Source organism: Grus americana, chromosome 6, assembly GCF_028858705.1.
Source record: "Grus americana isolate bGruAme1 chromosome 6, bGruAme1.mat, whole genome shotgun sequence".
Classification (NCBI taxonomy): Eukaryota; Metazoa; Chordata; class Aves; order Gruiformes; family Gruidae; genus Grus; species Grus americana.
In genome coordinates, this window is record NC_072857.1 from 37504354 (window position 1) to 37520563 (window position 16210).

The 16210-nt window shown below is 41.0% G+C and overlaps 1 protein-coding gene across 12 annotated transcripts in view; it reads left to right on the top strand.

Annotated features, from left to right (window-relative positions):
* UNC80 (unc-80 homolog, NALCN channel complex subunit) overlaps positions 1-16210 on the top strand; it is a 132964-nt gene that overhangs the window by 46482 nt on the left and 70272 nt on the right. For all 12 annotated transcript variants that reach the window (XM_054829417.1, XM_054829422.1, XM_054829418.1 and 9 more), the window contains exons 23-25: positions 5223-5435; positions 9767-9902; positions 13004-13137. In XM_054829417.1, the coding sequence (XP_054685392.1) occupies positions 5223-5435; positions 9767-9902; positions 13004-13137 (483 nt within the window). The remainder of the gene's footprint in view (positions 1-5222; positions 5436-9766; positions 9903-13003; positions 13138-16210) is intronic.

Here is a 16210-nt window from a genome sequence, read left to right on the forward strand (position 1 = left end):
TTGTCTTCCCACTCCTCACCACTTGCCTCTTTGACTGTCATGCCATTTGTGCTCATATTCAGTTTTTTTGCTTGCTGCTGGAGATGCCAGGCTCATGGTGGTCTCTCCCATGCTGCTGGTGCTGTGCCCTGAGCTGTGCTGCCTTGTCTGCTCCATAGTTCTAGAGATGATACACTCTGTGGACCATGCCTTCATATGGTCTTCTTAACCTTGCACCCTTAGGTTGCAGATTCAAGCAAGTCTGCATTAATATTGGCACAAAGTTGCTGTTGCTATCAGTTCACATCTAGCTCTACTGTTTGGGCTGGTCCACGTCAATCTTCCAGTAGGCAGGTGTTTTCTTCACTGGTTCCCACTCTTCCTCTTGGAGGTTGTTGACTCTCTGGCTGGAAGCTATGGAAGCAGTGGCTGATAGGGAAGCCTGTCTCATACTCTCACGGTCAGAAGTGGTTCCTACCAGTCAGGGTTGCAGTGAGCTCAGAAGGTGGCTTAGGGAGATAGTCACTACTGCTGTGTGTGCTGTACAAAGACAACGTCATTCTTTCAGGCTGCTAAGCTGCCACCCCATTGCAAATTCAAAACTAAGACAGGGAATGTAAGGTGTGTGGGCAGGGAGGAGCTCATTGCTGTCAAGTATGTCACTAAGATCCTTCTGGGGATGTGCTGCTCTGTGTGCTAATAAATCAGATGATAAAACAGGGATTGGCAATTATGTCCCTATTGCCTATAAATGTCTGTCTTGTTTTTTAAATTTGCCAAATACCTAAGCCACAGACCAACTTACTCTGTCCCCATGTATGAAGTCGATTGAAAACTACCAGTCAGACTGAACTGTTTGAAGATGTCTGTTCTGACTTCCGGAGCTGGCTTTTACAAAATAGATTTTGACTCTTGTTTCCTTTCCGCTGAATGATGCAGAAGGCTTTGGTATCAGAATTTCTAGAAGGTCTGCAGCTAAAGATGAAAGAAGCCTTGTTCTAATTACAGGCTTGGGAGACTCCTTACAAGTACCTGCTCAGCTGGAATTTTGTCTACAAAGTATTGGAGATACATGGAAGTTAAGAAGTCACATGCTCTGCAGGTTTCAAAAGATGACAGCTCGTCATCTCACCGTATTGCTTAATGGCAATGTACGCTGTTATGGAAAATTCCCACATTTTATGTCAGTAGAGCACACCCAACAGAAAGCATTCTGTTTTTTTAACTTCTGTTTTCAGGCTTTTGAAGTAATAGTTTGAATCAGGTTTGATGCAAATTAAAAGCTTCTTAAGTAACTTTATGCAGCCTAGTTGCTATGGCGACCTTTAAGAAATGAAAGGCAAACAGCTCCAGTTTCAGTTCTTTCATAAACTTTTTCAGCATGCTTTTTCATGCAGATTTTCAAAATTCCATTCTTATACCAACTTCAAGATCTTTGATCAGCCTGGGTGTTTATACAGGTTTGCCACAATGATTTAAAGAAATTAGAACAATGAAACAAAGGCTGCATCCTTATGGAGGTAATGATTTATTTATATATTAAATTGAGTGTTGCCTTAGATATAGAAACTACATAGTTAACATATTTTCCTAGAAGCGGCATCCACCCTTGACTGAATTTTATAAAACTACAATCAATATGTGGCTTTGCGAACATTCAGTGACGATGATATGTTGCAGGCAATTTCATCCTTATGTTACCAGCTTAAATCCAGACTTGGCAATAATGAAATTGATTTTCTTTCCATTTTTAAGAAACTTTGGAAGTTAAAAGGCAAGTAATATGATATTTCAGTCTGTGGTCAAGTTTCTGCAGAGGGTTCCAATTAACCACAGTCTAGCATTGTATAAAGGTGTTACCTAAAGTATCTTTATTAGACAAGTGTCAATGACTCAGGGAAATACAAGCTTTCCTTTGACCAGTGTAGCAATGTGTGACACCTATCACCATTACACTTGTCCAATAAGATGAGTGAGCTGATCTGTTCTAATATGTAAATCTCTTATCCTTGTTGAAATGCCATAATGGCACTGCTTTATGTCAGGGTTGTGTTTGAGAGGACCTAGAAGTATTGGGAGGGCAGAAGCAAAGTCTAAACTGCAAGAATACTTTTCAGTATCCTGACTCCATGTCACCAAAGGTTTTAGGCAGGCTCTATTGTTCCAATGTCCTTGTTTCCATAGGAGAAATATTTGTCCATGGGAGGGTATATGACCAGGAAGGAAATCAGAGATTGTTCCAAACAGATCCCCAGAACAGATGACTGGGAACAGAAACAAAGAGCTATGTCATGGTTGTACTTGACCATTTTTAGATATAATCAGAGAGATTTGAACTAACATTTTTGAGGCAATTCTCCTAGACATTGGTTAATAATTTACTAACCTGTCTTCATATACCTGCTAAGCTACTTCTCATGCCAGGCTTATCTTGTGGCTAGACAAAGCAGAGCTATCCAGTCAGCATCTTTTTACAGTACTGATTTATTCTAAAAATAGATTGTTGCTATTTTGCTTTTTTTTTTCCTGGAAGAGACCAGTGGAAATGAACTTTTGCTCAAAGTGCCTTGCAGAGTATAAGAAAAGGAACAAGAAAATTACCACTCATTGATTAGTCTTATAAAATTAATTGTCCTTGAAAACAAAACTAGACCTAAATGCTCTGCAGTTATAAAAGTCTGCAGAATCAGCTGTACTTGAACAGTAATGTGATGCTGTAAAATTCCAAATCCACTCTGTATTTGCTCCCTCCCACCCAGGTCATTGCTTTTGCTATTATTAGTACAAATCAGGGTATCGGTTGAAAAGCTCCAATGGGAGTACTTGAAATTTTGTTAAGAAAATGGTAGATTCTTATTCATGTCAATTTATACAGTACTAGAACAATTTTCAAAAGGCAAAGCGATATAGTAGGTCTAATGTTAAAAATGATCTTGTGAACAGTTTCACAGGCATGGGCAGGCTTGTGAGAGTATTGCTGCTGTGTTAAGTTTTGACAGTGACCATGGTAACTTGTGTTCTTTTCAGCTATGCATCGCCTGCCTGATTCATTTCTCTCCATTTGTGATGTGTTTCTCTGTGGTGTGAATCCATCCCTGTCCATTCTGTCACATCTTCATCTTTCTCTTGCTGCTGCTTCAGGTTTCCCTCAGCCTCAGGTAAGCAATCACAGGGACCTCATACCCTGTGATGTTCACAAAGTCCTCCTTCATGCAGGAAGTCTTTTCAGTGATTTTTAATTGGCAACTCCTGCTCCAGGACACACCCTTCCTCCCCTTACCTCCCATCTTACATACCCTTCTTTAGTTATAGTAGTAGAGTGCTTCCATAATGTTTATGACACGTATCTTTACAAGATTCTTATATGCTAAGAAATTGTGATTTTTCCAGTGGTGAACTAAAACAGGAGGAGACTAAGGTTGGGGCATCATCTTTTTATGTATGTCTTCACGGTTAAGGTTTTACTCTGTGAGAATAAAAGAATAAAATCCTCATCTATTCTGTGTTCCATATTACATGTGAGGCACAAATAATTTGTAATGGTTTTTCCAGGTGCTAGATATTAGTTTTGTTTCTGGTTGTCAATGACTGTCTGGCCTCAGCTTTCTGCCTTCCTCATCAAAACATTGGGCCAGCTTTAACATTCTTATTCAAGAGAATTGCTAAAAGATTGCTATTTTCTTCCAACATTTGAATAAAATATGAGCAAAAAACTGCAACAGGATGTTGTGTCAGGAAGCAATTAACATGTTTTCTTGTTAATGTAGACAAATCCTTTTTTTTTTTTTTTTTTTTTTTTGCCAATCCCCTAAGAGGCATGACTTTTTTTCAGTCCTGTTGGCAGTAATTTCTGGCTGTAAGTTTAGCTGCAGTACAGAATTTCTTAAACTAATTCCCAAGCTATTGGAACATTGGTCGAAAATTTCTTGCTTTCAATTTTTGATTAAAGCAGTATTGGCGGCACTATTTAATAAAGTTCCAGAGACCATCTTCCATGTTCTCAGGGCCCATCTGTTATTTATGGACCACAGATGAGGAACCTCGCCTTATAAGTAGATGCTGATCTATTTAAATTATCTCATTAAAGCTGTCAGCATCTAAATGTGTGGAATACACAAGTTTGTGCTCTGTGAAATCCCTTGTAGGGAACCTTTCAAAGCCAGCTTGTAAATTGTGGACATTGTTGTATTCTTAGTTTTACAACTTGCTGGCCACAGGGGTTTTTGCTTGTGAAAATTGCAGGAAAAGGGGGGAGAAATTAAATGGAAGTGAGGAGAACCATTTGCTTTTAGTTACTTTCCATGTCTGTAAAGATGTTATTTTTGCAGAGTTGTAGACTGCTAGGAAGAAACCTCCTTCCTGAGTCTAAGTTACCCTTTAGGAAACAAATTACAGTGTCCATTTTTGAACATATTTGAGAGTTTCAGAAGCATTATTTATTGGTCTAATGTGGATCCTGCTGGGTGATTTAATACAAACTAAGATACACTCAATATCATTTCTCCCATTAAAGAAAAGGGCTCTTCCAAGCTGAGGGCAGGAGGATTTTCCTCTGGAAAATAGTCAATCACTTCAGAACTCAGCTGCCTGATGTTAAGTTTCAGTGCTCAATTGTCTGATGCTTGCTAAGGCCATTGAAGTTAGGCCAGCGCAATTTTGTTGACGTACGCCAGTAACAGATTTCACTCTCCATATCTGCTTGTTCTAAGTGCAAAATAGCACTCTGCCTAGTTTCAGCAAGCCTCCATTCATGCTTCCACCCCTAAGATGTGCAAGCAGAACTTAACATGACAAATGCTAAGATTCGTGTGGCCATGTTGCCATTTGCACTTGCAATATTTGCAGCCTTACTAGTGAAGGTGAAAAGAAAACTTGACTCATTCCTCCAGTAAAAGTGTCAGATGCATGCTTCTGCTTTTTGGCAGTTATGTGGTTCCTGAAACAAAGGATCACAGAAAGGTACTGAGACAAGGTTTTTAAATAAGTTTATAATGTGGCTCTTTCTGCCCCTCTAGTGGTTGCCCTAAGCATAACTGTTTGGTGTTTATAAGCCTTGGTTTGTTTAGCCTAAGAGATGTGACTCGATGCAGAGATCCTGGTTTCAGACTGATGGAGAGAGTCCTCAGTCTGTTTGACTCCATGGCAAACATGCAAAGCAGTTGATTAAACCACAAAATGCTCTAATGTTTAGAGAGTTTTTCCAATGTATTTGTAATTAAGGTGATTTTTTGCAAACACTTCAGGAAGCTCCTGTAGTGGCGAGAGCAGCCCTGTTCCTCGAGTGTGCACGCTTTGTTCACCGCTGTAATCGTGGCAACTGGCCTGAGTGGATGAAGGGCCACCATGTGAACATTACTAAGAAAGGCCTGTCCCGTGGGCGTTCTCCTATCGTGGGCAACAAAAGGAACCAGAAGCTGCAGTGGAATGCAGCTAAGCTCTTCTACCAGTGGGGAGATGTAAGTGTTTGCTTCTCTTGTACTTACATTAAAAAATATACCAAAATGTAAAGGTATTTGGATTCTATGCAGAATTTCAGTTCCAGTAAAATGGGGACTCATAAGCCTCCCTTTCAACTTGCACTTCACAGCCTGCCAGGATCAGCTCTTCTCCTGATGGAAATGGACTTTGTTAGCTCGTAACGGTGTCCCCTTCCTTCCCCTGCCCCTGCTGTGTTCCCTCTGAGGATCGATTTGGTCCACTTTCCTGTTTCCAGCACTTGTCTTATGTGAATGCCAAGGAAGAATAAGAGCAGAGTGTATGATACTACTTGCTATTTTCTAGCTTCCAAATAATTATAGCCCAGGGCTGCTTGAGCTAGATGTGGTGCTGTATGTTTAGTAATGGATTTCTCTTTTAGGTATTCGTTCGGTCTGTCTTTGCACCCATACAAACTGTTAGCACTTGTCATACTTTGGCAAGGAATTTTAGGGGGCTACTACATCTCAGCTAAAGAACTGTATCTGTTTGTTTTGAGCTTGGCTCCTTCAAGTTTTATTTGATCGTGATCTCTTACCATACATGAACTAGATAATTGCCCTGTCTGGCCCTGTCAGTGCCGCTTGCAATTTCTTTGGAACCCTGTCAGGGTATACCTGCTGAAGGTCTGACGCTTATTGCAAGTCATTTCACGCAACTCAAAATAGTGGGAGAAATTCCTTTGACCTCTGTGGTGCCTATTACATATGTCTATCTGGAAGTGAGCTTTGTGCTTCTCACCGCTATTTACAAAAACAGAGATTTTTACAGTGAGCATCATGATCAAAAAAAAAAAAAAAAGAAATAAAATCCAAGGCTCAGGGGAATTTGAAAAGCATGTATTCTGCAGTGTTGGGGTACTTGCATAACCCATGCCAAAAAAACCTTGCTGACCTGTATTCTCCTAGGTTAAACCAACGCACGCTTCTCAGTGGAGCACATTGTAGGGAACCTCGAGCTAAAGCTGACCACATCAATACATTCCCACTGCAAAACACAGCCCATGGGGAGAACCTAGCTTGGGTGTGAGCACTCAATGTCTCTTGGCAGCTCTCCTTCTTCCATTTCTGAAACTAATTCAGGGAATGCTACCTGGGCACGCTATCTCTGTTATGTCTCAAACACAGGTGACTATCTTAATAACAGCACAGATACCAAAGCTCCTTGAAAAATTACATAATGTGAATCTATTTGCTTCTATATTCAATGAGGTCACCACCTTTGCCTAACCCCTTTGAGGACTCCTTCCAAGTGGAGAACATATGATTACATAGTCCGTGCATTTTTGCATGCATTGCTGATAGTCAGGGCTATCTGTCTGTTTGTGGACTCTTTCCTCTAGGCATTCCTTTTCTTCAGATTCTGACAACAATGGGAGCAAGCAAGTCGGTAACCATAAGAACCCATCAGCTGCCATTTTTAGAAACTGAAATAACCTGAGCTGGAAAAAGTCCAGGAAGTTTTTCTTTTCAAAATGTTAAAGTACCGCTGCATGATGCAAGGTCACAAGAAAGGAGCCAGGGAAATCTGACGGCAAGCAGCTTAGCATCATTCTCTTCCCCTTAACCTTAATGGCATCATAAGGCGTATCTGGATGCATTCTCCATCCTAGGAATAGCATGTGTTTGCTAGCTGCTTAGGAACATCCCAGAAAGGAAAAGTATTACTTTTACTTTCCTATAAGACAGGAGAAGATTTGGAAAGTAGTCTTTACAGTGCAAATTTATTCTCTTTTTACTGCAAGGTGTCCTGCCACATGTTAATGTTTCTGTTTCTTCTCACTGGAGGCTAGGCCAGTATAGTTACCCACAGCATCACCAGCCCCCAAACAAACTTATGCTTCAGGATTGGTTTGCACCTAGCACTGCTGAGGTGCAGTTCCTTTATGTTGAATCCTGGGCGAGCTGGTCCCCTGGCACTGCTTTTGGCCTCCCAGATGCTGTTTCAGATAAAGGTGGCTGCAAGCATAAGCAGCAGCCACCAGCCAAGCCTGTAGGGCTGGGACCCAGCAAGCTGTGCTCCTCAGGCAACTGCTTTTGTTGGCTCCGACCAGATTCCAACCAGATAAGCTGAACTGTGAGCAGAAACAGCTTTCTGTTGCTCTAGTACAGGCACCTGCTGCAGAACATGCTGTCATTTCTGTGTGTTAACCTGCCCATTTCACCATGGGCCCTCTCAGCATGAAGGGCAGAATGACTGTGCGCTCACATAGCTCCTAAGCAGTTCCAGTACCAAGAAGGTGGGATACCTTGCCCAGCCCGTCTCTGCCTCCATGCTACCAGATCCTTGTCAACACTACAGCACACCATCCTTGCTGTTTGGTGGCAGCAGGGCTGCTGCTCTGGAAGGAGGGTCCTTGGACAAAGAGAAGAAAACATCTCTGAATCCACTGAGGCCTTATCCTGCTTTTTTCTTGCAGTAAATAAGGCTGGAAATTTGTGCTAATTATGGATCCTTGCTTGTCTGTCATTGCTCACTAATTGTGATATACAGTGCTATTGTCAAAATCAAATGAGACCAAGAATGAATGTAAAATATTTTTTCCCCACCCAACTCCTTTAATTCAGCCACCCTAATAGCCATCAGAGGATAACAGTGGTAAACCCTTTCCACACGAGGTGGGATTTGGACTGCCTGTAACAGTGATGAGCCTATTGAATCATGCAATATCACTTGTTATGCTGTCTTGTTAAATAATACAGTGTTAAATCTATTCTGATCAGGTTAGTCTGCCACTTCCTTTGGCTTCTTCTATTAAGAGGCATTTTCTTTTGAAGTGTGGCATGCTCTCCATTTGCTAGGAAAACCAAGGATAGTTCATGCAGATAATACATGTTAGGAATCCAGTGCTCATTAGTTAGGATGCTGTGGGATTGTGTACGATTACTTTAATACTAGGGTAGACAACACAGCATAAATAATAAGTGATAAATTACTACTTTGTGGAGAGGCAAGCAGAACATTTCTTCCTTTAAATGCCTGAAACGTGAAAGGGGAAAAAATTGTGAAAGATGTGGAGTTTATTTAGCAATGTACAGGTTCACAAATAGGTGAGATTGGCAACTATTTGCATCAGCTTGCAAACAACTACAATACTACCTTATTCTCTTTGTGTAGCAGTCTACCCTCTTCAGTGTTGCTGGATTTCACAGGAACTGCTTAGCAGCAAGGAAGCAGGTACTAATACCTGTTTATGACTGTTTATCTATTTCTGCTTTGCTTCAGCCAAGACAGGAAAATTATGTAGTGCTGGCATGACCATCAGTTCTGACTTGTAGAAGATTCAGAAATCCTCTCTAGTATCTTTCTCTGAAACTATCCCAAAACCAAGGAGGCCAAATGGCAAGTGCTGATGAAAACTCAGTAATTAAACACATTTCCTGCCTTGCAAAATGATGATATCACAGCATAAAGTTTTACATGCTAGTCTGTGTTCTCTTCATGTATCTGCAGCAAAGAAAATGAAGAAAATCCTTAAGAGCTCTGAACTGTCTTAGCAGGAAAGCATTCCTCTTGCTAACACACCCTCATCTGTAGCTTTGCTGACAGCACCATGAGGGCTGTTTACATGCTGATAATGATGCTGGCAGATAGCCACAAATAAACGATCAGTGGCTTTCTGGAGAATGTAGCGGTATTCAGTGGAAATCTGTGTTCTCTACGTGGATCCCCTCTACATCATTACCCATGCACCTTCCCAGCTCTTATATGTGTATTGTCAGCTCATTTTTGTAAGTGACAGTCTGTCATTTAAAGGTGGAAGCAGGCTTTCCCATGGGTATTCAATAGTTTTGTGGAGGAAACAGGGACTGTTACTGGATTCCTAAGTCATAGGATAGTTTCTTAAACAGAGTTTAAGTTCTTAAACAGTTTCTTAAATATTCTCGGTATTCTCAGACTTAGCAACAATCTGTCATACATATATTAAGGGGAGAAAGAAAAGTAGAAGAAATTCATACAAAATAATGACCTAATCTCCTCCTGCCTATCATGTGCTGATTTGGGGATTTTTTTTTTTTTTTTTTTTTTTTTTGGTTATTGAACTAAATCTGCAAAAGTTTTTCATCCTAAAATTTGACACTGCAAATTTTGGTCAAAAAAAAGGGGAAATAAATTATGGTTTTGGTAGCAATTAATCTTGTATCATCCCTTTCACTACCTTACTGCACTTTGCAGACAATGAAAATAAAGCCAGGACATTCTGTTCTGGCTGGAACATCTCCACAGCCTGCATGGGGCAGAGCCCTTGACCACCAGTGAGTTGGGCCAAAATTCTCACCTCCCTGTGCTTTCTCTTTCTCCCTGTCTGCAGGCAATCGGTGTCCGCCTCAACGAGCTGTGCCATGCTGAGAGTGAGAGCCCTGCCAACCTGCTGGGCCTCATTTATGATGAGGAGACCAAGAGGCGCCTGAGAAAGGAGGATGAGGAAGAAGACTTTTTAGATGACAGTAAGGAGACTCCCTTTACTACAAGAACCCCCGCTTGTAAGAACCTCTGCTTTAGGAGCACTTAATTTTTCTTCTCTTTTCATCCTCTTGCCACCCAGCTGTATTTCCCAGTCCCTCACCTTCACCCCAGCTTGCTCCTCTGTTCTTTCTGTGCCTGGATGCACAACATGACAGATGGGTAGCAGCACTGAGAGATTTGAAGGAAAAGGGGGTGAAAACCAGGCAGTGAGTTGCAATTCCTGTATACTGGCAACTGCAACTATAAGCAGGGTACTAATTTCTTGAGTCTTGCTGTCACCTGAGTGCCAAAAGTGGTTCAGACTCCCACTCTTCTGAGTTATTTCTGCCAAAATATTTGTGTAAAATCAGGTGCTTTTCTGTTTCTTAACATTGAAGAGTCATCTCACCTGACGTGAATTGGCACAGCTCTACCAAAGGCTTTTAAATCTTGACTTCAGTGTATTTGCCTGATTCTCAGGCAGAAATATAGCACAGTGGTATAAAAAGTATCATTAAAAACCTGTATAACAACAAGATGACTAAAACAGACACATTTCTGCGTGTGTGTACATAAGGGGTATGTGGGGAATGTCACAGTTCACTGATTCTGTAAGTCTAGATAGGCATGCAAATGCTAACACACCCTGTGAATCAAAATAAATTAAGTCAAAACACATACCGTTGTAGGTGAAGGTGGTAACAAACATTATGTCCTCTCCAGACACCATTTGTATATACGTGTGTGCTGTGATGTACTGGTTCCTGTGTACATGTACTGTTGTTCGCCATTGGATGTAGCGTGCTAGCACTGTTTATGTATCTTCTGGTTTCTTTTTCTGTGGTTCTGGGTTTGTTCTTATCACTGCATAAAGGCCAACTTTGGAGTAGAGAGGAGTAGGTGGGAGCAGTGAAATGACATTTGTGGGAAATGATCTCAAGAGAAGGTATTGGCCCTAAGCTAGACCTGCATATGTGCCACTGTGGTGTGCCAGCACTAGCAGCTACATGAATGTGGGTGGCTGTTCTGGGTATTTTATTGGCCCTTTTAGAGATGTATCCAAAGCCAGAGAGTGCACCCAAAATTTTCCCTTTCCTGCACCATGAATGACTTTTGAAAGTTGAAGAGGCCCAAGACCAAGTGACAAAATAGTCTTTCTTGTCCCTGTTCAGCTACTGATAAGGCACCCATAAGGGGATGCAGAGCTGCTTTAAAAGGGTGGTCTAAGACAAGTAGAGAGAACAGGTCATGCTCTAGAAAGCCATGTAAAAGCTCACGTAGTCTCCTGAAAGTCAGGGTCTGAAAATAACCAATCTGCATTCTTGCTGAAGGCAGAGATTTTTCAAAAACTGCCCTGTATGCTGTAGGGAATAGACTGAGGAGCATAAAATATGCAGTTGGATAGTCCATTACACTGTACATCTCATCTGTATTTGATAGTTCAGATTATTTTAGTCCCTACAAAGTCCATAATTTGTTACCAGTAATGTGTACAGAGGAATTAGCAAGCATCACAAAATTAATCTGGTTTTATCTGATCTCTGTAGAGTCCTCTCACTTGTTTGGTTTGGACTGTTTCTCTGCAAAAAGTAATTAGATCATACATAGGGGAAAGCAAGTGCAAACATAAATCTCTCTGAAGTGTATGTAGATGGTAATATCAGCAATTATTAAAAATGGCTGTGGTTAGTTGTTGTCACAACTAATTTTTTATTTACTTTTTTTGCTGTTCATTATCCTAAACAGTGTTTTTCAAATTGATCAAGCACTGAAGTATCCTTCATAGTTTTAAAGCTTTGAATGGCATTAGATGGGTTACAAAGTGTAGAGCTTTTGGAGCTGATTGTTTAGACTCAGTTGAGACAAAACTTCAAGTATTTTGATAATCTCTCTTCCCTTTCCCCCTTTGTTTTAGGTTAATCATTTGAATGTATAATTTGATTAAGCAGTTTTATTTTTTTTGTTCCTGATTATCTCTAAATAGCACTTGGATTCTATGCACAAGAAGCCTGATTTCAAAGGAAGCTGTCTTTTCCAGTTATCAGGATAGTAATTAATAATAGGCACAGTACCTCTTTGCTGGCTAGTCATAACTCCGTGTATTTTTCCTATATTTTAAAGTGGTTCTTTTCTAGAACTGCAGAAGACTTGGCTGAATGTGAAACTGTAAAGGGGAAGAAGGGTATCTACTTCTTAACCTGTACTTACTTTAAATGAGGTGTATACAAGATGCTGTAGGACCATGTTAGTTTAGTCGATACTTCACCATAATCGTAGAATCATAGAATGGTTTGGGCTGGAAAGGACCTTAAAGATCACCTAGTTCCAACCCCCCTGCCATGGGCAGCGACACCCTCCACTAGACCACATTGCCCAAAGCCCCATCCAACCTGGTCTGAAACACTTCCAGGGATGGGGCATCCACAACCTCTCTGGGTAACCTGTTCCAGTGCCTCACTGCTCTAACAGTAAAGAATTTCTTTCTAATATCTAATCTAAATCGACCCTCCTTCAGCTTAAGGCCATGACCCCTTGTCCTATCACTCCATGCCCTTGTAAACAGTCCCTCTCCGGCTTTCTTGTAGGCTCCTTTAGGTACTGGAAGGCTGCTCTAAGGTGTCCCCCAAGCCTTCTCTTCTCCAGGCTGAACAACCCCAACTTTCTCAGCCTGTCTTCATAGGAGAGTTGCTCCAGCCTTCTGATCATCTTTATGGCCTCCTCTGGAGTCTCTCCAACAGGTCCATATCTGTCTTGTACTGGGGACCCCAGAGCTGGATGCAGTACTCCAGGTGGGGTGTCACCAGAGCAGAGTAGAGGGAGAGAATCCCCTCCCTTGACCAGCTGGTCGCACTTCTAATAATATACTATAATATATACTATAGTACACTACAGTGTGTTAGTACTATTGTATGTGCTGGTAAACACATGGATTGATGTTTGACTATATTCATTTTAGTGTAGGAAAAGAAGCATAGATAGAAGTCTGGGGTTTCCTCTTTTTTAGTGCAGCTTGCATTGTGCACCATATGTGAAAATGTCCATCACCTCTTGGTTCCAGATTTTGTATCATCTCCTTGCTCACCATAGAAATTTTTTTTCCTAGGCACTGTGAATCCTACCAAATGTTGTTGTCCTTTTGCACTGAAAATGGCAGCCTGTCAGCTTCTCCTGGAGATAACCACTTTCCTTCGAGAGACCTTTCCCTACATGCCCAGGCCACGTATGGAGCCTCTTGTGGTAAGTGGACAATACACATTGGAGAGCAAGCCATGCCTACGGAAGTCACTGGGCTCTGTGGTTGTTTGAGGAGAAGGTAGGGTGGGGTAATAACTCAGGTGGATCTCTGATGCAGCGAGAAAGGAGCCGTTGTCTGCTTATGGGCAGGGCACACCAAATGAGTTGATTAAGTAGATGAGCCTGTGGAAGCACAACATGTACTGGAAGTTCAAGAAAGTTTCAAAATAGCAAAGAGGGCAGCAGATGGATTAAGAAACTGAGTGTGGGGGACCTGAGAGGTATGGGAGATGGGTCGCAGGAGGTGACAGCTCACATGCTACCTAGCTGATTAGGAGGTCCCGTTGACAGAGAACTGAACAGTGCAGTTAGGACAGAAGGAAGAGGAAGGTTTACAGAGAATTTACTGGAGCTTTAAAGTTGCAGATTTTTGGCTTGGGTTATGCAACAGAATTGAAGGGACTGGGGGAAGAAAGGCAACAGAGACAAAGAAGCAAGGAAAGAAATAAACCTCCATGAGACTGAGAGAGGCACTGGCAAATCCTGGGGTGCATAGTGAGCTAAATGACTGATTAAGTGACAACTAATATTATGAATAGCAGAACCCATGAAACTTGATTTCCAGTGGTTCATTCTTGTGTGGATTCTCTTACGTCTACTAATGTGGTTTAACGTTGCCTTGAGCCAGTTGTTTCACAAAATACACAGGCACTCAGTTATCTTTTGTTAAATTTGGTTTAAGGCAACCATCAGCTTCAGAGGTGGTTAACATGGAATGAGATGAGAATTAAATGGCAGACATGCACTTTCATCTTTTAAGCCTAATTTCTTTAGGAAATCAAGACAAAAATTATAAAGAATGAGAAGTTTCCAAGTGAACATGAAGGATTTAGCCCTACTATTCTGGTTTTTGTTAATGACAGACTGAGATCAAATTTTACTGATGACAGTTGTGCTTGACAGACTGATTTGGCTGGGAATTATTGTAATTAGGTTCTGAAATTGTTTTCAAGGGCCAGTTACTGACCTATCATGAAGTGGCTCAGCCCCCAGGTATGCAAGAAGGGCAATTTTAAAAAACAGGGATAAATTCAGCAGGACTCTTCCTAAACACTTTGTTGATATTTTTACCATGTAATAAATGACTGCATCCAAAAGCAGGATAATAGAATTCATCTCAGTAAAGTAATTAGGATTGGAATTGAGAATATGTTGGGTAATGAAGCTCAATAGAAATTTGTGCTTTTGTGCCAGATAAAAATGCAACTGATTAATAGCTTTTCAATCTTGTATATGGGAGAGAAGGAGGAGGAATTATTCTGTGATGTGTAGGCAGAAGAAACCTTAAGGTCACGTTATGCAAGAGCCTATTAGAGAAAACGGCCACAGAGTGCTGCTTTTAAATTTGGGGGGGGGAGGGGGAAGAACCAACAACACTCCAGATTAAAGTATGAAATATTAAGTTTCTGTATTTATGGAGCGATGCTTCCTTTCCAAGAGAATCAAGTACATAATGTTATGGTCCATAAAGCTGAAATTCCAGTAGAGCAAATCTCACTTCCATTGGTGTTTGCAGGCATACCTGTTCCATAGAAGTAAGCACAGACAGCAGCCTTGAGGAACTGAAGCATTTGCAATTGAACTAGTTGTGGTGAACCAGTTTAACTACCAACAGTCCATCCAGACTTACCAGGCTGAGGGCATAAGCACCCTTACCTATATTTGAGTGAGGCAAGCAGTCCTGACTGAAGTTTCAGTCAAAACCTTTTACTGACTCTGGTGGAGTAGATACACTTTGCAAATGGCTGGGAGTGGTGAATATATTCTCAGGAAGCCTACTGCTCCCACAGTAGAGCCATAGTACTGGAACTTGTCATTTGCTGTGTTGGGAAGTCATTCATTTGAGCTTGGCAATTGCTGAAGATAGAGTCAGACTAACTGTGTAAGAGGATGTATTTCATTCTGTCACTTAATTTGTGGGGGTAGCAATTTCCAGTGTAAGCATGTTGACAAACAGCTGGGAGGACTAATGTGTTTAAACACTCCAGGGAGGGGAACTCTGACCATGCTCTGGGAATATACATGTACTGCTATCATGGCTCAGCTTATGCATGGTAATTTATGAAGGTGCTGTAATTCAGACAGATTTGATCACAGATCTTTATCCTGAAATGCTTTAGCCTTTGTTTCATATCCTAAACTGTGTTACATACATTTTAAACTATTTACGTGGATGTTTTCAATGCTAGAGATACTACAAATCATTACTTTAGGCACCCACCTTTTTATATCCTAGGTTCTGTTATTGAGCAAAGCCAAAATATTTCCCTTACGGTAATCAACTGTTAGCTTTTCTGACAATCATTTATGATAATTTTACCTGGAGATGGAAAGCTGACTGCAAATGGTTTGGGACCTTTGGCTGGTGTTCAATAGGCTGGTTAACCCATTTCAGCACAGCTCAGTCTAGAACATATGTTTGAGAAAAGCTTTTTTTTTTTTTCCCCAAATCAACTTTGTCACTACCCAAGTAGCTCCCAGTAACTTCTATAGGGGTTTTGTATGCAAATTCCAGTGTGAGATCTCTTGAGCCTACAGAATTTTATCCAGAATAACTATTTTGGATAATTTCAGTGATGTTATCATTCACATTCATCAGCTGTTTGCTAACAGCAAGGAGCTTTGTGTCATCTTAGATCTCAGCTAGTTACTATTTGGGTGAGGAGATCTCAAAGCTGATGATGTCTCAAGTCAAAAGGCACAAATGATGTTCTTAAAGAGCGCAGCATTTTAACTGTGCTTGCCAGTGTGGGAGTTCACAGTCTTTCTTTCACTTTTTCTATCTGTGCTTAGAGAAAGCAGATGATAATCCATAGCTTGTGGGATTTTAGGACTTTTGGGTTTTTTGGCCCAACTTGGTAGCCAGTAGGTGGCACAAATGGTGCCATTTCTGTTCATAGGAGAAAATGATGGTGCAAACTAGCTTCTGTCTGGTGCAATGCTGTTTATTTTCCAGAATTTAAGTGCAGCCAACATTTTTATTACTCTCTATTTTCTACTGTGTCCTTTCAGCCTA